At 68.0% G+C, this 23,220-nt stretch overlaps 1 protein-coding gene, 1 long non-coding RNA gene, 2 other non-coding genes and 1 pseudogene across 5 annotated transcripts; 3 read left to right on the top strand and 2 right to left on the bottom strand.

Annotated features, from left to right (window-relative positions):
• Positions 1–98: 98 nt before the first annotated feature.
• Positions 99–21,103, top strand: LOC137155887 (uncharacterized). Of its 2 annotated transcripts, XR_010920612.1 has the most exons (5): positions 99–174; positions 14,015–14,189; positions 19,423–19,606; positions 19,930–20,016; positions 20,361–21,103. It is a non-coding gene; the product is annotated as an uncharacterized lncRNA (long non-coding RNA). The 2 variants fall into 2 exon arrangements; XR_010920611.1 differs by lacking the exons at positions 99–174; positions 14,015–14,189 and adding an exon at positions 18,914–19,051 and having other exon boundaries at positions 20,361–20,770.
• Positions 7,127–10,109, bottom strand: NAPSA (napsin A aspartic peptidase). The gene is made up of 8 exons (XM_067552220.1): positions 10,003–10,109; positions 9,731–9,854; positions 9,348–9,466; positions 9,009–9,214; positions 8,622–8,738; positions 8,339–8,507; positions 7,884–7,982; positions 7,127–7,477 (listed from the first exon to the last, which is right to left on the bottom strand). The coding sequence occupies exons 1-8, from the start codon at positions 10,006–10,008 to the stop codon at positions 7,130–7,132; spliced, it is 1,188 nt and encodes a 395-aa protein (XP_067408321.1). The 5' UTR covers positions 10,009–10,109; the 3' UTR covers positions 7,127–7,129.
• On the bottom strand, positions 11,487–18,394 carry LOC137155795 (protein kinase C and casein kinase substrate in neurons protein 3-like; annotated as a pseudogene).
• On the top strand, positions 19,692–19,781 carry LOC137155968 (small nucleolar RNA SNORD88). The gene has a single exon (XR_010920627.1). It is a non-coding gene; the product is annotated as a small nucleolar RNA SNORD88 (small nucleolar RNA).
• LOC137155969 (small nucleolar RNA SNORD88) lies at positions 20,197–20,285 on the top strand. The gene has a single exon (XR_010920628.1). It is a non-coding gene; the product is annotated as a small nucleolar RNA SNORD88 (small nucleolar RNA).
• Positions 21,104–23,220: the final 2,117 nt, after the last annotated feature.

Below are 23,220 nucleotides of genomic sequence, written 5' to 3' on the forward strand. Positions count from 1 at the left end.
GGGGGGGTGGTCAAATCAGGGCGCACCGTGGGGGAGGCGTCATCGCAGGCCCGCCTCCGCTGGGCCCCACCGGGTGCAGGGGGGTCGGGATCCTGGAGGGGGGCTGGAGTTTGAAGATGGGCAGAGGAGCTGGCAGGCAGCGCGGGCGCTGAGAGAGAGAGAGAAGGGGGCAAGGTTAGTGCAGGTCCGTCCGTCCTCTGCCTTCCCCTCTCCATCTGTCCCTCTGTCCATCCCTCTGTCCTTCCTCTGCCTTCCCCTGTCCCTCTGTCCATCCATCCCTACTCCGTGCCGTCCCCTGTCCCTCCGTCCCTCCGTCCCTCTGTCTGTCCAGCCCTCCTCTGTGCCTTTCCCATTCCCTCTGTCCCTCCGTCCCTCTGTCCTTCCTCTGCCTTTCCCTGTTCATCCGTCCCTCTGTCGTCCCTCTGTCCCTCCGTCCCTGCGTCCCTCCTCTGTGCCTTGCCCCGTCCCTCCGTCCCTCCGTCCCTCTGTCCCTCCGTCCCGCATCCTTCAGCCCCGGCTCTTTCTCTCTTTCTTTCCCGCACTCCTTCAGCCCCGGCACTTTCTCTCTTTCTTTCCCGGAGTTCGGTTGCGTTTCAGCTCAGGGACCCTCCAACTTCCCCCTGCTTCTCCCCCCCGCCCCCCATCACCCCCATTCCCCTCCCCCGCTAGGACTTCGCAGCCCGTCCTGCCCCGGCCAGGGCGCCGCAGCGCAGGGACCCGGCTGGCGGCTGGCGAGGGTTGTGCGGGGTCTGGGGGGGGGACGGGGATTAGGAAAGGGGGAGGCTGCGCTCCGCCCCCCCACAGGACGCCTTGCTGCAATCTCTGCCCCCCAGCTCAAGGGGCTGTGCGCTCAGCGGGGGGGGGGCGCTGCAGCCCCCCCCAACTCTAGCTGAAAGGGCTCAGCTGGCACCTGGGGGGGGGCTGATTCCCTCCCCCTCCCCCTCCCTCCTTTAACTTTTGCGGCAAAGTGGCTGCAGCCCCATCCCCCCCCCCGCCCGTGTCCTTCCCAGGGACTCTTGTGTAACTGGGGCTAGCGCAGCCCCCCCCCGCCCGCCCCGTGATCGACTGGGAACGAGGCATAAAAACGGCCCGGGGGGGGCGCAACCCCCCAGCAGGGGACCCCTCCCCCGCTCAGGTGAGTGCAGCAAGGACAGGCAGGGGCGGGGGGGGGGGCCGGGACAGCCACCTCAGCAGATCTGAGCATGGGGGGGAGGGGAGTGAAGCCCCCCTTCCCCCCCCCGCACCCAGAACCTGCAAAGCAGCAGCAGCTGGGCTCCGGGAGGGGGCTGTGAGCGGGGCGGGGGGGGGCTGTGGGACTCAGTGCGGGGTGTCCAGGAAGGCGGGGGGGGCTATGCTCTGGGGTCCCGATGTGGGGAGACCCTGGGGGGGCTCTAAGGTGAGGGGGGATCCCGAGAGGTGCTGGTAGGGGAGGGACTGTGGGAGTCCTGGGGGGCATTGGGGGTAGTTCCCAGGGAGGGCTGGATTTGGAGGGGTTCGGGGGGGTTCTGTGGGGCTGGATGTGGAGGGGTTCGGGGGGGATTCTGTGGGGCTGGGTGGGGGGGTCTGGGAGTAGTTCTGGGTGGCTGGGGGGGTGGGATCTCCAAGGCTGCTGGGGCACAGAGATCCCCCCCTCCCCATCCGCCCTCTCCCTTCTCAATTGCACCAGCATAGATGGGTTTGTCCCATGGTCCCTGAGCCACGTGTGGGGAGAGGTTAGGGGGCAGGGCGGGGGGTTAGGACAGGTCCTGCCTAAGGGAGTCCCCCTAGGAACCGGCTGACTGTGTGTGTTTGTGTGCGCTCTGTGTGCATCCGTGTGTGCTGGTGTGTGTGTGTGTGCACGTGTGTGTGTGTGCGTGTGTGTGTGTGCGTGTGTGTGTGCACGTGTGTGTGTGCGCTTGCTGTGTGCGTGTGCACTCGTGACGCTAGGCCCCCACTTAGCTCCGGGGCCCCAAAATGCTGTTTGTTGTGTTTAACGCGTCCACGTGTGCTGGGTGTGCGGAGTGAGGCAGTGAGTATTTCGGGGGCTGGGGGGAGTTGGGGAGAATATTCCTGGTTAGGGCCCCCAATGGGTTGTGTGCGCGTGCTCTGTGTGCTCGTGCTCTGCGTGTCTGCGTGTGCATGTGTTGTATGTGTGTGCGTGCATGTCTGCTCAGCATGTATGTGTGTGCGTGCACATGTGCCCTCTCTGTGTGTGTGCATATGTGCTCTGTGCATGTGTGTGCACGTGTGCATGTGTTGTGTGCGTGTGCTGTGCGTGTGTGCTGTGCATGTGCATGTGCTGTGTGTGTGTGTGTGTGTGCTGTGTGTGCACTATGTGTGTGCATGTATGCTGTGTCTGTGTGCATGTGCACTTTGTGTGTGTGTGTCTGTGCAGGTGCACTGTGTGTGTATGTGTACGTGTGTGCTGGTGCACTCTGTGTGTGTGTTGGTGCACTGTGTGTGTGTGTTTTGGTGCACTGTGTGTGTGTTGGTGCTGGTGCACTCTGTGTGTGTGTATATGTGTGTTGGTGCACTCTGTGTGTGTGCGTGTGTGCTGTGTCTGTGTGCGTGTGTGCGCTGTGTGTGCATGTGTTGTGTGCGTGTGCTGTGTGCATGTGCTGTGTGTGTGTGCATGTGCTGTGTGTGTATGCGTGCGTCTGCTGGTGCACCCTGTGTGTTTTGGTGCACTGTGTGTGTGTGTGCGTGTTGGTGCACTGTGTGTGTGTGTATGTGTGTGCTGGTGCACTCTGTGTGTTTGCAGTGTGTGTGTTGGTGCACTGTGTGTGTGTGTGTGTGCTGGTGCACTCGGTGTGTGTGCACTGTGTGTGTGTGTGTGTGTTGGTGCACTGTGTGTGTGTGTGTGTGTGTGTGTGCTGGTGCACTGTGTGTGTGTGTGCACTGTGTGTGTGTGTGTGTGTTGGTGTGGTGTGTGTGTGTGTGTGTGTTGGTGCTGGTGCACTGTGTGTGTTGGTGCTGGTGCACTGTGTGTGTGTGTGTGTGTGTGTGTGTTGGTGCACTGTGTGTGTGTGTTGGTGTTGGTGCACTCGGTGTGTGTGTGTGTGTGTGTGCACTGTGTGTGTGTTGGTGCACTGTGTGTGTGTGTGTGTGTGTGTGTGTGTGTGTTGGTGCTGGTGCACTGTGTGTGTGTGTTGGTGCACTGTGTGTGTGTGTGTTGGTGCACTGTGTGTGTGTGTGTGTGTGTGTTGGTGCTGGTGCACTGTGTGTGTGTGTTGGTGCACTGTGTGTGTGTGTGTGTGTTGGTGTTGGTGCACTGTGTGTGTGTGTGTGTGTGTGTGTGTGCTGGTGCACTGTGTGTGTGTGTTGGTGCACTGTGTGTGTGTGTTGGTGCACTGTGTGTGTGTGTGTGTGTGTGTGTTGGTGCTGGTGCACACTCACTCTCTGTGTTTCTCTCCCCCGGAATCCCTCTTCTGTGTCTAAAATCATCAGCATCCCGCTGCCTGCCCCCCTCCCCCCACAATCTGTCCACGGCTCAGATCCCCCCCCCCCGCCCCAGGCTCAATCCAGAGACAGTCAGTTCTTGGGGGGGGGGGGGGGGGCTACAGCTTCCAGGCCAAGCCCCCCCAGCACCTGCTAAGCCAGGAGCTCCTGACTCACCCTCCCTCCATGCAGACACCTGTCCGCTGCCCCCCCGGCCCCCCCGCCCCCTGCACTGCCTCCATCCCCCACCCCGCGATCTCCCCTCCCCCCTGCACCCCTCCCCCCCGCGATGCACCCCTCCCCCATGCACCCCTCCATCCCCCACGCACCCCTCCATCCCTCCCCCATCTCCCCATCCCTGGCCCCCTCCCCGCAGCCGATACTCACCTGGCAGTCACCCCTCCCCGTTATTTTGGGGGGGGCGGCTCCACCATCTCCCGGCGGGGGCTGGGCGGGGCCGGGCCGCGGCGGGTGCTGGGGGGCCCAGGGCGGAGGGGGGCGAAGGCGGCCGGCTCCTGCTGGCGGGGCCCGATCCTGGCTCTGGTTCCCCCCCCCGACCCCCCCGCGGCGAGGCTGGGAGCTGCGGAGTAGCTGCTCTGCTGCTACTGCGGACCTGCTATGACATCACCGCTCTTAAGGTGGAGTCTGGCCATTCCGGGGGGGGCGGCGGGGGGGGGGCTGGCCCGAAAACGGGGGGGGGGGGGTTTGGCGTCTGCAAAGGGCTGGGCTCGGATCTGGGCCCCCCCCCCACCGGCATGAGAGGTCAGTGGGAAGGAGTGGGGGAGGGGGCCGATCACTGCACCCCCCCTTACAGTATGGGGGGGGGTTGCGGGGGGGGCCCGGCTGGCCCAGTTAATGTGGGGCCGTAGCTTTGACTGCAGAGCCACCTTAAAGACCCTGCAAAGAAATGGGGGGGCCGCTGGGGAAGACCGAGGGGTTAAGGGGGGGCCGCAGAGTCTGCTGGGGGGGCAGGAGGGAGGGGGCAGCAAGTGGCTGCATTAACCCTGCGGTGCCTGGAGGGGAGGGGAGGGGAGCTGGGGGGAGGGGAGAAATGGACCCCAGCTAAGCCCCCCCATCACACACACCCCAGGCACCCCCCAGAACAAACACGCCAGTTTCACTCATGGACTGGCTTCATGCACAGGCATGCACACACGTGCACACACACACACACGGAACACACGTGTGCACACAAACAGGGACCACCTATGTGTGCGCACACACAGGGAACACTAATGTGCGCACACACACACACACACACACACACACACACACACACACACACACACACACACACACACACACATGTGCACACACACACACACACACACACACACACACACTGGTAACACACACATGGGTAGCACACGTGTGCATACGCATGTCTCTCACACACACACACGTATGCAAACATGGGTCAGTTATGTGTGCGCACCCCCCCCCCCCCAGGTAATACACACATGTAACAGTAACACTAACACCGACACACACTCACACACTCTCACAGGGGCGAGTGGGGGCGATGGAGCCCCTGGATTTCACTAGTTAACCCCCCCCTTCCCAGGACAAGGTGGCGCTCTGGGATCTCTGGGCTGGTAGGAGCTATGGCCATGGCACGTGACGGGGGCTCCCCCCCCCCGGGGGGGCCGTTCCTAAACATTCACCCCCATCCCTGCACGCCCCACATGGAAATAAATCCTTCCACGACACCCCGCCCCTGCGTCGCACCCAGCAGCTGACTCTGGGGCTCCCATGGCTTTGGGGCCCAGCTAAGCGGCTCCGGGTCCGGTCCCCTGAACCCCCATGGGGGTCCAGTCCCCCCCCCCCACGTCCCCCGCATTGCTGCATTTGCAAAGTGCAGGACCCTGAATATCAGGGCCAGGGTGACTGGGGTGGGCACCAAATGGGGATAGAGACCGGGGTGGGGGGGGTGACACTGGGGTGGGAGGGGCTCTATATTATATGTGGCGATAGAGACCAGGGGACTGACGAAAGTGTGGGGGGAGTCCACGTGGGCGAGTGCCCGGGGGGGTGACATGGGGGGAGTCACTACTTGGGGATAGAGACCGGAGGGGTGACATGGGAGTGGGGTGATGTGGGGCCAGGGGACTGTACATGGGGCTAGAGATGGGGGGGGGACTTTACATGGGGCTAGAGACAGGGGGGAGGGGGCTTTACATGGGGCTAGAGACGGGGGGGAGGGGGCTTTACATGGGGCTAGAGATGGGGGGCTGAGCCTGGGATTCGGGGCCCTATGAGGGAACAGAGCCCAACGCAAGCGCCCAGAGTCCCAGGCCTGCAGGCCCGGCGCGTTCGGCTGCAGCGACTTGCGGAGCCGGGCTGGGGTAGGGGGCAGCCCAGGCCCTGGCATGGGGGGGAATAGGGGCCCCCGCTCCGGGTGATGAGGAGGTTGGCAGGGATCGCTGGCCGAGGGGGGGGGGGGGATACCCAGGGAGCAGGTGTGGGGGGGGAGGGATGGAGCAGCGCCGTTTGCTCAGTCTGCAGACACTGCACAGCCAGGGCACGTGGGGGTCCCCCCCCCGCCCCCCTTGAGCCATCCTGAGGGGGGTGATGGCCCAGCTGGCCGCTGCTCACGGGCCACTGATCACCCCCCACCACGCCTGAGTCTCTGCTGCCCCCCACTCGGGCGCACGACCTGCCCCTGCCTCCCCACACCCCCAGCCCCCCGCCGTGCCCAGCAATGACGACCCCCAGGCCCTCTGGAACCATCGCTCTTTATTGACGGCTCGCTCCAGCCCCGGGGGGCCTCTGGCTCTGCTGGAGAATCAGTGGGTGTGGGGGGGGGGGAGCAATGGGCCGACAGAGGGTGCAGCAGACGGAGAGCGCCTGGGGCGCGAGGCCTGAGCCAAAGCGGGCAGAAGCCAGGCCAGGAGCCAGTGACGAAGTGGGAATTGGCTTAACATTGTGTGTGAATGCCGGCCGTGCCTCAGTTTCCCCGGCGTGCGGCATGCTCAGCTAGGTGGCCAGCCGGAGCCAGGCCCTGGCAGACAGCAGACGCCTGCGCCCCAGGGTCCCTGTCCGGTCCCCGGACAGTGCTAACCCCGCCCCCCGCCCCGGCACTCCTTAGACGGGCTAGGTGCTGGGCATTCGCGTGAACGTGTTCCGGGAGGGTGGCATAGCCTGAGGGGTAAGGCTTAAAGTCCCCCCCGGCGGCTGGCCCGGGGACACCCCGACCCCTCCTGGGATGAGGCCGGGAGGACAGCGTGGTGGACGGGGGGTGTTTTCTACGGGGGGGGGCGGTAACTCGCCACGGCAGGAGGGTGACACGGAACGTGGCTGTGGGGGGGGGCGCGTGAAAGGGAAATCATGGGCCGGGCGTCTCCGTCCGGCCCCGTGCGCAGGGGACAGGCCCTGCTGCTGAGAGCTGCTCCGTGGGGCCTGGAACCATGGGGCCAGGGCGCCAGGACCCCGATACACCTTCACCCCGGAACCGAGTCTGCGGGCTCCCTCTCCCCTGCCGGGGGCACCGCTGGAGTACGGAGGAGTCGGCGGTGGGGTGGGGGGGGCGCTGGATCAGGGGGGCCAGGAGGGCCCTGAGGGATACTCCGTACTGGGGGGTGGTGCTCAGACATTAACGCCTCGCCCCCCCCCCCAGAGCAGCGCCCCTCCTTGCTCTGACCACTAGACCCTGCTGCCCTCCCAGAGCTGGGCAGAGAACCCAGGAGTCCTGGCTCCCAGCCCCCACCCCACTCTAAGCACTAGATCCTGCTGCCCTCCCAGAGCTGGGGCTGGGACCCAGGCTTCCTGAGGCCCTGGTGTGTGTGGTGGGATGGTGGGTGCTCGGGGCCGGGGTTGGGGTGTGGCTGGCTGTGTGGCTGGGTGGGGGGGTCTCCGGCGGGGGCGGGGTGGGGCTGGCTGTGGGGCCGGGTGGGGGGGCGGACTTGCTCCGAGCCAGCCCCACGCGGTCGTGCTCGCGGTCGAAGACGGTGTAGTACTGGCCCAGGAAGACGTCGCCGAGGATCCAGAGGGGCCCGGCCGGGGGGGCCACATCCAGGGCCATGAACCCACTGATGCAGACGGTGATTCCCAGCTGCGTCATCTGGGGGGGGCAGGGGGTGCGGGGTCAGACCCGGCCTGGGACGTGGTTCAGCAACCGGCCTCCCTTCCCCGGGTGGGCTCAGCGCCCCCCAGCAGCAGCCCCTGCCCCCCCATGAGCCCACGGTCACCCCCCCCGGCGCCCCATTCCTCCCTATGGACCCATCTCCCCTCCCCCCAGCCCCACCCCATAGGCCCAGCGCCTCCACACCCCCCCTCCCCAAGCCTGGCCAGTCCCCACATCTCCCGCCCAAGTTGTGGGGTCCCCCCCTCCAGGCCCAGACAATCCCAGCAGCCCCCTGGGCCGAGCCCGTCCTAGCGTCGCTCCCCCTCGGCCTAGCTATTTCCCAGCCCCCCCAGTCCCAGCCCCCCACCTCGCCGGCCCCGGGGGTGCCTTGGGGCCCGCTCACCTTCAGGGTGTACTGCTCCCCCGTCAGGTGGAAGGGCTTCCCCCCCAGCACGAAGGAGACCTCGGGCAGGTCGGAGAGGTGGTTGCAATCCAGCTGGTACTGGGGGAGAGCGGGGGGGGGGGGTTAGCACGCACCCCTGGGGCTGCTCCCCCCCCCACAGCCCAGCACAACAGCCAGCAGGGGGCGCTGCGTGCAACTGAACCCAGGAGTCCTGGCCCCCAGCCCCCACCCCCTCTTTAACCACCAGCCCCCAGTCCTGGCCCCCCCTTTAACCACCAGACCTCCCCCCCACACAGCCCAGATAGAACCCAGGAGTCCTGGCCCCCAACCCCCACCGCCTGCTTTAACCACCAGCCCCCACTCCCCCCCACAGCCCAGATAGAACCCAGGAGTCCTGGCCCCCAGCCCCCAGCCCTCGCTCCCGTGGATAGAACCCAGGCGTCCGGCCCCCTTACCTGCCCCCCAAGGGCGCGGAAGGGTCCCAGGGCTTCGTGCAGGGTCTTGATCTCCGAGGGGGGGCCGGAAATGAGGGAGGTGCCGGTGTCTATGATGGCCTGGCAGCCCCCCCGGCAGAGAGCCGGCCCCTTGCCCCCGGGGTCCCCTCGGGACGTGTTCACCCTGATCCTGCAGAAAGGAGAGGTCAGGGGGTGTTCAAGGGGAGGATGGGGGCTCGGGAGGGGCCGGGGGCTGGAGGGGGTTCAGGGTGATTTGGGGAGTCGTGGGGGGGGGGACACTCACTCGTCCACCGGGATCTGCCAGTAGCCCCTGCGGGACACCCCCACGTAGTGCAGCTCCCCCTCGTGCAGCCCCGCGTCCACGCCGCCCAGCAGCAGCTCGCCGCCGTCCTCCGAGCCCCTGCGAAGAAGGGGTGAGAAAGCTGGGGGGGGTTGGGGGACTCAGGCGGCTGGGATCTCAGGCGGGGGGGGGGGGGGCTCCAGGCGGCTGGGGGCTGGGATCTCAGGCAGGAGGGGGTGCTGGGGGGCCAGGGGATGGGGCACGTGGGGGCTGGGGCACGGGGGGATTTTGGCGGGGGGGGGGGCAGAGCCTGGGCACCTGAGAGGATGGGGACATCGGGGGCTGGGCGCTGGGGGTGCTGGGGGTCCCGGAACGCGGGGGGCGGGGGGCTCTGACCTGCGGAGGTGGAAGGAGAAGACCTTCTGGGCCAGCAGCCCCTGCGCCATCATGCTATCGAAGACGGGGGGCACCCGGCGCATGGAGAGGTTGGGGTACCCCAGCCCCAGGATGCCATCGAACTTGGCCACCACGAACACCAGCCCCGGCAGGTCCACGGCCTCGGCGAACGTCTGGTTCTCCACCGTCAGGTTGGACACCTGGGGGCAGAGGCCGGGATGGGACCCAGGAGTCCTGGCTCCCAGCCCCTCCCCACCTCGCTCCAAAAGCTGGACCCCCCCTCTTCCCTCCCGGAGCCGGGCATGGAACCCAGGCGTCCGGGCCCCCACTCACCGTGACCGAGTCCTGGCTGAGGAAGCCCTTGAGGCTGCCGCTGCCGTACTGGATGGAGAAAGCGGTGCCGTTGGGTCGGTGGGTGCAGGAGAAGAGCGAGTAGTACTGAGTGTGCACCCCTGGGGGAGAGGGGGGGTCAGGACAGACGGACAGAGCCCCCCATGCACCCCTGGGGGAGAGGGGGGGTCAGGACAGACGGACAGAGCCCCCCATGCACCCCTGGGGGAGAAGGGGCAGTCAGGACAGGCAGAGGGACCCTCCCCCCTTGGCACCACAGACACAGGCCCCCCTCCTCCACCTTCAGCCCCTCCCCCAGCCCCTTGGCCAGCCCCCCCCATTCCTCCCCTCGGCCCCCCCCAGCCCTGCCGGTGCCCCCCACTCACAGCAGGCCAGGTGGAGCAGGCAGCATCTGGACGAAGGCACCCACAGGTCGGAGGAGCCGGTGTCGAAGACCACGTTGAAGCGCTGGGGGGGGGTCCCGACCCCGATCTCCCCGTAGTACTGAGCCTGTGGGCCCGGGGGGGGGGGTGGTCAGCCCTGAGTCACAGCCCCCAGTGCCATCCCCAGCCCCCCAGCACACCCCCAGCCCCCCACCTCCTCCCCTCCAGCCCAGCCCCCCCAGGGCCGGGGCAGGGCATGTGGGGGGGTGACTCACGTCCATGTAGTTGTGCAGGCGCTGGGGGGCGGCAGAGCGGCTGTGGGGACCCCTGCCCGGCCCCCCTGCAGCCGCCTGGTCAGCGATGGGGAGCCTCGGCCTCCTGAACCTGGTCCGGACGGAAGGGAACTTCCGCAGGGGAATCCTGCCGGGGCGGGGGCAATGGGGGGCGTCAGTGCAAAGGAAACAGTGGGGACCCCCCAGGGACCTCCCCCCCCACCCGCCTGAGCCTGCCAGTCCCCCACCCTGGGGCCAGCGCCCCCTAGAGGGGAAAGGCCCTGGCCCCATTCCCTGCCCCCCCCCAGCCAGCCAGTCCCAGCCCTGGGGGCAGCAGGGAGCCAGCTGTGGGCAACGGGAGTGTCTGGTGGGGCAGCTGCTGCCTGGAACTGGCCAGACTGGTTGGACTGGGCGGGTGACTGGCTGGGTGGAGCCGGCTCAGAAATCCCGGGCTGGGGTGGGGGGGCTGGCACGGCTGCCTGTGGGGCAGACGGAGCCTTTGATCTGCAGAGCCAGGCAGCCCCTGCCCACGCTGGCACCTGCGTCATCCCGGCCATGACCCCACTTACCCCCGTTCCTGGAGCTGGGAGAGAACCCAGGCGTCCTGGTTCCCAGCCCTCCCCTCTCCCCACTAGACTCCACTCCCCTCCCAGAGCTGGGAGAGAACCCAGCCCCCCTGCTCTAACCATTAGAAACCACCCCCCGTTCCAGAGCCGGGAGAGAACCCAGGCGTCCGGGCTCCCAGCCTGCCTCCCCCTGCTCTACCCACTAGACCCCACACCCCTCCCAGATAGGACCCAGGCGTCCGGGGCCCTCACCGGATCAGTGCCTGAGTGCAGAGCGCAAGCAGCAGGAGGACGGCGAAGCCTGGGGGCCCCATGGTCCGTCTGTCCCATGCGGTGGCGGCTCCTCTCCGTCTGTCCGTCTGTCTGTCTGTCCCCGAGGCAGGATGCGGCTCAGCCCAGCCGGGGGCCCAGGGAACGGCCTGCTCTCATTGGCTGGGCAATCTGGGGTGCAGTGCCTGACTGGCTGGGAGCCCCTGGGGCTCAGCCTCCGATTGGCCCAGGCCTCGTGGGGTGCAGCACCCCATTGGCCCCTGCCAGCAAGGGCAGGCCGCAGGCGGGGTGTCTCCAGGTGAGCCCCACACCCTGACTCGGGGCAGGAGCTGGGTGCTGTTCCAGGGGGCGGGGATCGGAGGGGGGCCTCCTGTCCCCCGCCCTCTTCCCCCACAGCCCCATAACCCACCCCACAGCCCCCTCCCCCACAGCTCCCCATGGCCTGTCTACCTGCCCCCCACATGGCCTCTCTGCCCCACTCCCTGGGCCCCTGCCCCGTTTCCTCCCTTCCCTCCTCACGCTGCTCCCGCCCCATGGCCCAGGCTGACCCCAGCACGACTCATACTGAGCACAGGTGATGACCCCCCCCGCCGGCCCCCATTCCCAGCCCCCCCACAGCGCCCCACGGCGGGCGGGACTAGACTTGGGGGAGGAGCCAGCCAGGATTGGCACCACTGGTGCCCCTCACTCCCGCCCCACAGCCCCCAGCTAGCTCAGCCCTGGGCTCCCCGCAGGAGGAGGTGGGGGGCAGTGGGGCCTGGGGGGCAGGACGGGGGGGCTGCACGTCACTGATGGACTCAGACTCTGCTGGGGATTGACGAGTTTATTGCTGTCTCACAGGAGGTGGGTGTGTCCCAGACACGGGGTCCCGGCGGGATTGGGGACGAGGTCCCGGGGCTGGACAGACACAGGGGGCTGCAGTGGGCACTGGGGGGGGGCACCTGCTACCAGGGCTCCCCTGCTACTCCCCCCAGCAGCCCCCACCCGGCAGGCAGCTGCTCCCGGGCCTGGCTCGGCGTTGTGGATTGGGACCCCTTGGGGAAAGGGGGGGCTGGGTGTTGGGGGGGGTCAGCAGGGCAGGGTTGGGGGTGTCTGTGCAGGGCCCCCCCCAGCTATCCCTGTCACAGCCGAAGGTGGGCGGCGGGGTGCAGCCCCAGGCGGGGAGGGGGCTCGGGGGTCAGGGCACCGGCTGGACGTAGTTGGCGGGATACAGCCCCACGCGCCCCCGTCCGTCACCCCCTTGCACCAGCCCTGGGCGTCCTGCTCCTCCAGCTTCGTCAGCTCCTCCCCTGCAAGGAGAGGCAGCTTGTTAGGGGGCGGGCTGGGAGGGGGGAGTGAAGGGCCTGCGGGGGGGGGGGGGGCAATGGGGGGAGGGTCCAGGGAAAGACCAGCTCATTGGATCCCTGGCCTGTTCAGGGTGGGGGCTGGGGTCCATCGGGGGAGGGGGCTCAGTGGGGTGGGGGTAGGGGTCTGTTCGGGGGTGGGGGGCTGTCAGCAGAGGGGGCTCAGTGGGGTGGGGGTGGGGTCTGTCCAGGAGTGGGATGGTGTCCATTGAGGGGTGGGGGCCCGTCGGGGGAGGGGCTCAGGGCCCCCCTGGGGGTCACTCACCTGCGGTGAAGCTCAGCTCGTCGGCTTCCTGCCCCGCATAGTCATAAATGGCCCGAACCCGTTGGCCCAGAACCGGTACCGGCGCCGGCACCTCGGCCACGCTGTGGGGGGGGGCACAGGCGCTGAGATGGGGCAGAGCTCCGGGGGACACCCCCACAGCCCAGCCCTCCCCTCCCCCCCAGCAGGGTGCTGGAGAGTTATGGCTGGCTTTCCCAGGGTGTTATTATAGGGTCTCCAGGGAGGGGGAGGGGGGCTGGTGTGTCATGGTAGGTGCCCGGGGGGGGGGGGGGGCTGGGGCACTACTGTTGGGTTGCCGCCACCACTGGGGGGCTGCAGGGAACAAGCTGGGCAGGGCCCCCCCCACCCTACTCACCTGCCCGGGGGGGGCCGGATGCTCTGCAGCGTCACCTTCTCCTCCTCCGGCGCCGTGGGGCTGTGCTGCTCCCACTCGGGGCTCCAGGCCTGGGGGGAGAAAGGGGGGCTGAGCCGGCACCATGGGTCTGGAGAGGGCAGGGAAGATGCGGGGAGACCCAAGGGCCCGGGCTGTGACTCGGCCCGGCCTGGCGCTGGGGGGCTTGTGGGGGGCTCTGGGAGGGGAGGCGTGGGTGGGGGTCTCACCTCAAACTCTGGCCATGCCATGGCCATGCCAGGCCCGCGCTGCCGGCGCCACCAGTCCAGGTCTTGGTGGGCGCTGACGTCGGCGATGGCCTGCCGGAGCTGGGTCTGCGCAGCCTGCACCCTGCGGGGGGGCCGAGTGTCAGCACCAGCGACGGGGAGGGTCCCGCTCCAGCCCCCCCCGACCCAGCCTCCTCCTGCCCCCCCCGGCCCAGCAAAGCCCTGCCAACTCTCCCCTCCCGCCACCCCTGCAACTGACCCAGCCCAACCTTCCCAGCCACCTCCCAGCACCAGACCCAATCTGCTGGTGCAGCCGGCGCTGGGGGGGTCGGGGTCTCTTACCCGGGGTGGGCGGGGGATGTGCTGGGGGGTGGGATCCACCCGGGGTGGGCCGGATCCAGCTGGTGGGGAGTCGGGGTCTCTTACCCGGGGTGTGCGGTGGGATCCAGCCGGTGCTGGGGGGGTCGGGGTCTCTCTTACCCGGGGTGTGCGGTGGGATCCAGCCGGCGCTGCAGAGCCGTCAGGGCCTCCTTGAGGAATTCGATGCGTCTCTGCTCCAGCTCCTGGCCCTGCTCGAAGACCGACTCCATCTCCTCCACGTAGCGCGGGCTGGCGCGGGTCAGCTCCGCCAGGGCCTGCTCGTAGCGCTGCCGCTCCTGGGGGGCAGGGGCGTCAGGGGGGGCACCGGTGGTGGGTAGTGACCGCTGGGGGGGGCGGGGTGAGAACAATCGGCAGCCGTGCCCAGCCCTGGGCCCGCTGGCCGGCCCGAGTCCTGACAACGACCCAGACCGTCTGCAAGAGAAGAACGGGTCCCCCTGGGGGACGCTCTGTGCCGGCGGGGGGACGCGGGGGGCCGGCTGGACTAGCCCTGCGAGAGCTGAGCCGGGGGGAGAAACATCGAGACGGGCAGGCCCCCTCGTTAACCAGGAAGGGGAATTTTCTGCCGTCTTTTGCAGGAATACAGCACGTGCCTCAGTTTCCCCTGCATGCTGCATTGTCACCGGGGCTGGTCACTGTCTGCGGAGGCCCAGAGAGCCCACCAAGGAAGATATTGGCTACCAATCACCAGGACATCGGCTACCCAGCAACTAACGACCATGGAGGGGGGCCCCCCCACAGGCGGCTGGCCAGGTGTGAGGAGTCAGGAAGCGAAGGGCTGAGGGTGACCGTGGTGGGGCTGGGACAGGGATGGAGTGGGAGCTAGGCGCCGGCCCTGGGGGTGACAGAGAGGGAGCCGGCTGGGGGAAGGGGGCAGCGTGGGGCGTCGGGGACTGGGGAGGGTGGCGTGTGTGTGGGGGGGGGGCACAGACCTGGCTCCTTCGTGCCAGGGCAGGCGGGAGCCACTCAGCCCGGATCCTTCGGGCGCCCCCATGGCCCGGGGGGCGGGGGTGGGGTGTCTCACTGCAGGGGGAGGGTCCGTGAGCGGAGCTGCCCACCTTGTGCGTCTCCAGGGCGCGGCGCTGGCGCTCCTCCCGCAGGGTGCGCTGGCGGTCGGGGGGCAGGGGGGGGCCCCCCGGGGCCGGCTGCTCCCTCCCGGCGGCCGCGTGCTCCTTGCGGCAGGCCTGGTGGAACGAAGCTTTGGCCTTCTCCGCCTGGGGGAGGGGCAAAACCAGGGGCTGCAGCCAAGGCTGGGACCCCCACAGCTGCCCCCCCCACCCCCCATATCCCCCGTGGCTCCCCACGACCGCCCCGATCCCCCCATGGCCTCCCCGCAACCCCAGTGCCAGGACCCCGAGCGCCCCTGGGCGGCGCCCTCCATCCTGAATGCAACCCCCAAGCATTGCGACCCCCCCCCACTTCCACAGCCCCCCACCTTGCGCAGACGGCGGGCCCAGGGTTTCTGGGCGCGCCGGAAGCCGTTCTCCAGCTCGCAGGCCTCGCGGAAGCCGCCCAGCAGCTTGCGGTGGTAGTTGTCCCGCTGCCAGCCCCGCAGGCGGGCCAGCTCCTCCGCCACCAGCGCCCGCTGCGTGTCCCGGTGCAGCCGGCTCAGCCGCTCCGTGGTGTCCAGGAACGCCTGCCAGGCCCGGCGCAGCGAGCCGTACAGGGGGCCTGCGGAGGGGCGCGGGGCAGAGCTGAGATGGGGGCGTGGGGCTCCGGGGAGGGGGGGGGTGAGTAGGGGGCACGGGGGGTGGGACAGGGGGGACTCACTCGCATCCACCAGGGGGCGCCACTTTTGCACCCAGGCCCCCATGTGCTGGGCGTATCTGCCCTCGATCTGGGCCCGCTCCCGGAAGCAGCCGACCAGCTGGTCGCAGACCCGCGAGCCCTCGTCCAGCCGCCGCACGGTGCGCTGGTACTGGTTCGGCTGCGGGCAGACGGGGGGGGAGGGGTCAGCACCAGCTGGAGTCCCCCCCCCCCCCCCCCCCCGTCCGATTCACTCCCCCCTCCATCCCACAGTGCCCCGACTGGAACCTCCCCCCGTACTGCCCCCCACGCCCTGGGCCCCCCTGTATCTGGCGAGTCCCCCCCCGGAGCCAGCCTCCCACAACCCCACCGCAGGCACCAAGCCCCTCCAGGCTCTCACAGCCACCCCCCCACCGCTGCTCCCCCCCCCCCCAGCTGCTCACCAGCCAGAAGCTGTCGCTGGAGGGCTCCTCCCCGGCCACCTCACTGTAGATCACGGACATGGTGCAAGCTGGGGGGCAAAACGGGGGCGCGGGGGAGGTGAGACCTGCCCGGACGCCCCCCCCGCCCTCCTGAGACCCCTCCCGCTTGGGCCCACCATGAGACAAGAGTCCCCTCCCCAGGCCCCCCCTACTGACCCTCTTCTCTCCCCCCAGCCAAACCCCCTGCTACAGCCCCACAGGAAACCCCCCCAGCCCCACGGGGAACCTGTGGCCATGCTCCAGGCCCGCACGGTGCCCCCCCCCTGCCCCCCGCCGCTCTCCAGCCGTCTCATCAGCTACCTTGTGGGTCTGGTGCTGCCCAGGCGGGGGACGGGGGGGGGGGACACGCTGATGTGGAGCCGGGCGGCGCGGGGACAACATGTGTTAGCAGTTAGGGCTGGAGCCGCGCCACGGAGCAGGCCCAGCCAGGAGGCTGACGGCGCTGGCTCCTGCATCGCCCCCCCTCCCCGCCTCCCCTCCGCCTCTCATGGGGGGCTGTCAGGGCGGTGCCGGTACCGGTGGCAGGGGTACCCTGCTTCCACCTTCACCCGCCTTGCGAGGAGCCACCCCCACGTCACTAGGGGCCGCCGGGGGGCTGCCGGGGGTCGCCATGGCATCCCTAAGGGTCGCCATGACGTTGCCAAGGGCCTTGCTGGGGTGGCCAGGGGTCGCCACGGCGTCGCTAGGGGCTACCATGATGTTGCCTAGGGCCTTGCTGACCTTGCTAGGGGTCGTCCTGGCGGGGCGAGGGGACCCCTCCCTCCATGGAAGCCAGGCCCGGATGTGGGGATCCGAGCCCCTGACTCAGAGGGACCAAGGACTCGCTCATCGGGCGGGGGGTGGGGGGGGGGCATGATTCTGGCTCTATGTAGGGGCTGCTCCCCCCCTAGATGGGAAGGGGGTCTCGGGCGCCCCCATAACAACTGGGGACCAGGGGGCTGGGGCTGGCTCCCTGCCTGAGAACGCTGCTCCCTCCCCATGGGCCTCTGCTCCAGACCCCCAGGAATCTGCCCCTGCTCTGTTGTCTCCCCTAGCACCCCCTCCACTCCATTGAGCTTGGAGTATCCCCCCCCCCACACGTCCTATCTCCTCCCCTCGGCCGGCTGGGCCAGGGAGGTTGACTTGGGGTGAGAAAGTGGAAAAAAATTAAGGGGGAGGCGGGAGGGGCGAGGAACAGGCTTCCTGGCCCTGCCCCCTCCCCTCGGCCCCCCCTCCTCCTGGCCCCCCTCTCCCCCCAGCATCTGCTCCTGCATTTTTCAACCCCTCGCACTGGCCGGGAAGCAAGGAAAATCAGGGCAGAAGGGAGGAAGGGGGGATGGGGGGATTGGACCCGCCAGCTCCTGGGGGCGGGGGCTTGGGGGGCAGCAACACAGGAAAAGGGGTGAAGAGCCATAGCTGAGCTTCTCCCCCCGTCCTGTCTGCCCCCTGCCCCACCCCAGACGGGGACCCTCACCCCACGGACACCCCTCCTCTCTCCCAGCAGCTGTGGGTCAAACCCCCGCCTCCCGCCCCAGCTGTGCAGACACGTCTCCTCTCGCAACCCCCCCGCCCCCCACCTGCCGCCAGCCCCCAGTTCCCATTTCCCCACTGCGTGCCCCCAACTCTCCCCTTCTCCCAGCCCTCTGCCCTGATCCCCACCCCGTCCTCTCAGCCCCCCCAGCACCCCTGAATCCCCCCCTCCTCCCCAGCCAGGACACAACAGCTGGCAACACTGGTGCGGGGGGGGGGAATGTTGGGGGGGGGTGTCCCACTTATTCTCCCTCTACCTGGCACTCACACTCACCCCTTCCCCTCTCTGGGTGTCGCTGGCGTCTCCCCCCTCGTCTCTCCTCTCCTCTGCCCCAGGATTCCTGGACAGGGAATGTCAGATTTCAAAGGGGGGCGGGGGGCTCCCGACACGCATGGGCCATTAACCCCTTCAGCTCCCCTCACAGCACAAAGAAAGGCCTGGCTGGGCACTGCTGTGGGGAAGCTCGCAGCGCCAGGTACCCTGCCTGGGGACACTGCTGCGGGGAAGTTTGCAGCGCCGGGTACCCTCCCTGGGGACACTGCTGAGGGGAAGTTCGCAGCGCCGGGTACCCTCCCTGGGGACACTGCTGTGGGGAAGCTCGCAGCGCCGGGTACCCTGCCTGGGGACACTGCTGAGGGGAAGTTCGCAGCGCCGGGTACCCTCCCTGGGGACACTGCTGTGGGGAAGTGCGCAGCGCCGGGTACCCTGCCTGGGGACACTGCTGAGGGGAAGTTCGCAGCGCCGGGTACCCTCCCTGGGGACACTGCTATGGGGAAGCTCGCAGCGCCGGGTACCCTGCTTGGGGACACTGCTGCAGGGAAGTTTGCAGCGTTAGAAGCTCTCTCATACACGTCATCATTCCTGACATGCCCCTGCCGCCCCACCCCGAGCTGGGCGCATGCCAGGCCTGTTCTGGGCCGGTCAGCTGCAGCAGCTGTTCGGCTGGGCTAATTCCAGGCAGCCTGGGCGGAGGCACTTCCCCCGTGCTGCTGCCATGGGGCTCGGGGCAGACGTGGGGCTGGGACAGCTTGTGCCAGGCAGAGACGTAAAAATAACCAGTGCAGTTCCCCGCCCAGCGCAGCCGGGGACATTTCTGGCTCCTGGGCCTGGTGTCTGGTTTCTAGGGCTAGAAGTAATTCAAGGACAGGGGTTCCTGGGGGCTGGGACATAGGAGCAGGAAGGGAGCATGTCTCACAGCTGGGGTTCCCGGGGGGCAGGGATATACGGCGGGGAGGGGGGCTGGTGGGAGCATCATTTCCCCCAGACAGAGGCCTGGGGGGACATGTCACACCCCCTTTCTTTTTGGTGGGTCCCCCTGTCCTTGGGATGCTCCTTGTCCCCTCGCTCTGCCCCCCAGGGCTGTGCTATCCCTTAGGTATTTTGGGGGGGCCAGACAGGGGTGCAGGTGGGAAAAGCCCCCCACTTCCTGCTGCTCCAGCTCCTGTTCTCCCCACTCCTAGCCCCCTCCCAGGTCCCCCCTTTCCCTCTGTGACCCCCTCCCTAGGCTCCTCCCCACTACCAGGCCCCGCCCCTCCTTAGTCGTAGGCCCCGCCCCTCTTTCGTCATAGGCCCCGCCCCATTCAAAGACCCCGCCCCCCGGGTCTGCCCTTTAGATGCCTGTCTCGCTCTTCTTGCCCACAGATACTCCCCCCCCCTTGCCACTTCCTCCCCGCCCCGGGGCTCTCCTCCGAGCCGCCCCACAACCCCCTCCCCCCGCCGGGAGAGACGAGGTCCTGGCCTTTTCCGTCAGGCACTTGGCGGGGCAGCCCCGAGCGGGGTCCTCACGGGGCTAGTTAAATAGGGGCGCGCGCGGAAGCGCCGGCCCGGACGCAGCTGCCGCCACGTGGAGCTGCAGAGAGCTGGGTCATGTGCGCAGGGTGAGATGGGGCGATGCGCCTTGGGGGGAATCCAAGCTGGGGGTCAAGTTGTGGGGCAATCCAGGCGGGGGGAGAAGCTCCTGGGGGCAGGAGGGGTGCCCCCGGGTGTGCTGAGCGGGGATTTGGGGGGCGGGAGGGCTGCTACCACCAGGGAGGGCTGCTGTGGGGTGAGCTAAGGGGGGCTGGGCTGGCCGAGAAGGGTGGGGTTATGGGGCTGCTGGGCCCCTGCAGGTGTCAGCCCCGGGCTGCGGTCGGAGTGCCTGGCTGAGGACATTGGTGTCCCCTCGGGTGGGGGACTGAGATCCAGGCTTTGGGGGAGATGGGTTTGGGGGTGATGCGGGGTGGCTGCCTCATGCTGTTCCCCTTTGCAGGTGCCCAGCGGTGACTCTGCCGTGGGTGAGCCGTGGGGTGCCCAGGTGGTGCTGCCCTCTCTGGGGAGCCCCCCCTCCCCCGGACACCTGGTGAAATGGGGCAGGGCAGCCTGGAGGAATGAGCTGTGATGCTTTCCCTGCATGGCCCCATGGGCATTGGGGTGATGTGTGAGCCCCCCGGCAGGTAGGTGTTGATCTGATGCTGCCATGGGGATGGCCCTGCTCTGCCAGGAAACTGGGGAACCCCAGCCCTCCCCCCATGGGGAGGGGGTCCCTGATGATGTCAGCACTGGGCTCCGAACTCTTGTGACGACATCAGTGCCTCCTGGGGCCTTGACACCCCAGGGACTGAGGGGACCCCAGCAGGGGGTGGGGGCTCTCCAAAGCTGGAGGACAGATGCCCTCTGGGGGAGGGTGGTTCCAGATGCTGGGGTCCCAGCTTGACCCTGTTCTGGGGGGCCTCTGAGCTGGGTTGCACTGCTGACCAGGCCTCTGCTTCCCCTCCAGGTGCTGTGACCTTGGGATGCCGCTGGGGTCATGGGGGTAAAAAAAAAGTCAGATGGAACATGTCCCCCTTCTGCAGCCCCTAGACCAGTGAGTATCCTGGGAAGGGAGCGTGGGGGGCAGCAGAGTAGCTCCCTCCCCCCAACGCTGCGGGGGAGGGGCAGGATTGTATGGGGGAGTGATGGGTGGGTGAGGGAAGTGGGAACTTGTGGGGTAGAATGGGGGTCCTGGGGCAGGTGACTTAGGGGGTGGGGAGAATATGGGGCTGGGGGTCCCCAATGATGTCAGCACTGGGCTCTGAACCCCTGTGACGATGTCGGTGCCTCTGGGGCCTTGACACCCCAGGGACTGAGGGGGCCCCAGCTGGGGTTGAGATGGGATTAGGGTATGGGGGGGCTGTGCAGAGGCTAATGCAGCCCATGTTTCTCTTCCAGGTGCCAAGACCCTGCGTGTGCTGAGCCCTGTGCTGGCCGGGGGAGCCAGGACTCCTGGGTTCTGTTCCCAGTTCCGTGCCCCCTCCCCCGCCCTTTGTAGCTAACCTGGGGCCTGTGGATCAGTGGGGCTGGTGAGGGGGGATGTGGAATTGCCACTGACCCATGGCCTGGTGGAGGGGCTGCGATGGCGGCTGGCCGTGCTGCTGTGGGTTGATGTGGGGGGCATCTGCAGCTGTTTACGCTGCTGGGGCCCTGTCACCAGGCTGCCTTCGCTGGGGGGGTGCTGCGCCCTGTCAGGGAAGCTGTCCTGGTGGAAAGCAGAGGATGAATGGGGGTAAGGGGAGCAGGCTGAGATGGGGGGTGGGTTGCCTGCTCCCCACAGATTCTGTAGCTCCTGTTTTGCCAATAAAGTCGTGCTGCTCTGAACAGAGCCCTTGGCTGTGGTGGTTGTGCTCTCAGGGCAGGGGCCAGACAGGCCGGGATGCCCAGCAGTGGGGAGGGAGGTGGGGTGTGGTGGGGGGATCCCGTGGGGCCCCATCTCCCCACAGCTGGGAGAAGTGACCCTTCTGGGGTGGGCTGCACCTGTGCTGTGGTAAGCATCCCCCCTGCTGCCAGTCCTGGCCACTGGAAGGGGAGGAGAAACATGCCATCCTCCTCTCTCCCCTCTCCTGGGGGGCCCAGGGGGAGGGAGCCCTGAGAATAGGGCTCCCCAGCTGGTGGCTGCTGTAACGCCTGGTTAAGCTGCCAGCAAAGTCTCTCCACGCTGTGCCCCTGAGAACTAATAACCCCCTGACGCCCCGGCTGGCTGGGAAGCGCCTCTGCCTGCAAGGGGGGCCTGGCCCTGTGGGGGTGGAGGACTCCCCGGGACCCAGCCAAGGGGATCCACGGGGGGAGTCCAGGCAAAGCAGGGGGGCTGGACACGAGCCAGAGGCGGGTGGGTGTGGTGCGGCGGGGGGGAGGGACCTGAGGGACAGACTCCAGAGTGCTAGAGTCCGGACTGGCTGCACCTGCGCAGTTCCAGGCCCCGATCGCTGTGGGACTCTGTCACAGAGACCCCCTGGCTGGGCTGCTGACACCCACCGGCTCCCCCTTTGCTCCCGGGGTCTCGGGATGGTGCCTAGAGACTGCCATGGCTCAAGGGGGCCGGGCTGGGCCAGGCTGCACTCAACCTCTGCCACCCCTGGCGGGTCCGACCCTGTGGTCAGCTGACTGATCAGTGGATCCCTTGCTGACAGGCTGGGGGGGGGGTCCCTATAACCCCCCCCCCCCACCCCAGGCATGCCAGGCTGGGTTCTCAGGGGAGCCAGGGCAATGGTGCTGAAGGCCTGGTCTCAAGCTATGGGGCGCCCCATGAAGCTGTGGAGGCGGACACATGCTGGCTGTGCTAGTTACTCAGGCTCTGCCCTGGAGTCAGCTGTGGCCTGAGTTAAATCACCTTGGGGTGGAGGCTGGGGGAGGGTGTCAGCGCCGGGCATGGGCCCCTGGTGCCTCTTGTCACAGGGGGCCTCGCATTGCAGCTCTGTGCCCCCCAGGGTGACCCCCCCCCCCGGACTGAGGCTGGGCTCCTCCTCCAGCCATCCAGGGAGCGGCAGGAAGCAGGTGATGGATTGGTGGCAGCAGTGGGATACTGGCTCAGCTGCCTGGTACCACTTGTCAGAACTCTTTGGGGGTGGGGGGGGGTGAAGAGTCCTGTCCCCCCCTTGTTTGAGTGAGGAAGGATTGATGGATGAAGGGGGGGTCCAGCTGGGGGCAAAGCCTTGACTGCAAACAGCCACAGGGGGCAAGGGGGGGGGTGCCCAGGCCTGTCAAGCCAAGGGGCTGCAATGGGAACCACCCTGGGCAGAGCCTCCATGATGACTTGGAGGCCAGGGTCAAACACCTTTTGGGGGGACTGGGAGCAAAAATCCCCCCCTTGCACACGGTATCCTCACCCCCTGTCTGGTGACTAGAGGATGCCCCAGCCCACCAAGGAGGGGGGGGGAGCATAGGGCAGAGAGGGGCTACAGGCATGTGGTGGGGGGGGGGAGTGGGTGCTGGGTGTGAGGTTCCTGGCCAGGGCATTGGCTCCATGGGGGTCTCCCCCGGGGGGAGGGGACCTCCCCCACCCTCTGCCCAGCTGTTCCCATGCTCTGAGCAGGCCCCTGCCTGACCTGGGGGGGGGGGGTCATCACAGATCCACGGGTTTGGGGCTACAGCCCTGCTTTGGACCAGGCCCCCCAGGAGGTCCTGCTTTGTCCGGCCACGTGCCCCCCCCCCCCCCGACTCGGGTGACCGGACAGCAAGTGAGAAAAGCTCGGGGGGGGGGGGGGTAATGGGCACCTATATAAGAAAAAGCCCCAAATAGCGGGACTGGCCCTAGAAAAACAGGACATCCGGCCCCCCTAAAGACTGAGCAGCTGGGTGCCAGCCCCCCCCGCCCCCCGGGAGCTCTGCCCCCCAGGTCTGGCCGAGCGGGGCCCGCAGTCAGGGTTTGGGGGGCTGGGAGGGCAAGGCTGAGATCAGTGGGGCCCAGCCAGCGCAAAGTTGCCTCCGGCCTCTCTCCTGAGCCGGCTCGGAGCCCCTGCCCGTCCCGGGACCCCCGGCGGGGCCGGGCCGAGTCCCCAGCGGCCTTGGCACCCCCGGGAGTGGGGGGAGGGGCAATGCAAAGTACAGAGGGAAACTGAGGCATGTGCCGGATTCATACAATGGTGACAGGTCCCCCCCCCCCCCCACACACACGCAGGTCAGCAGGGACCCAACCCCCCCACCCCCCCGTGGGGCCGCCCAACGGCCGGGGTGGGCAGCGGACACGTGGGGGGGGGGGTTAGGCCCCGATCCGGCCGGGGATCTGTGTGTAGAGGCGCTGGGCCCCCTCTGCCCC

The sequence above is a fragment of the Emydura macquarii genome, unplaced genomic scaffold, assembly GCF_026122565.2.
Source record: "Emydura macquarii macquarii isolate MOO-44397 ecotype Brisbane River unplaced genomic scaffold, CSIRO-AGI_Emac_v2 contig_1386, whole genome shotgun sequence".
NCBI lineage: Eukaryota > Metazoa > Chordata > Testudines > Chelidae > Emydura > Emydura macquarii.

What these genes read in the sequence shown, in the direction of transcription:
- NAPSA (XM_067552220.1), bottom strand. An exon ending in TTCCACCTCCGCAGGTCAGA is followed by an intron (nt 8,739 to 9,008) that starts GCCCCCCGCCCC and finishes CCTTCTTCGCAG; the next exon opens with GGGCTCGGAGGACGGCGGCG. An exon ending in TGGCAGATCCCGGTGGACGA is followed by an intron (nt 8,508 to 8,621) that starts GTGAGTGTCCCC and finishes TCCTTTCTGCAG; the next exon opens with GATCAGGGTGAACACGTCCC.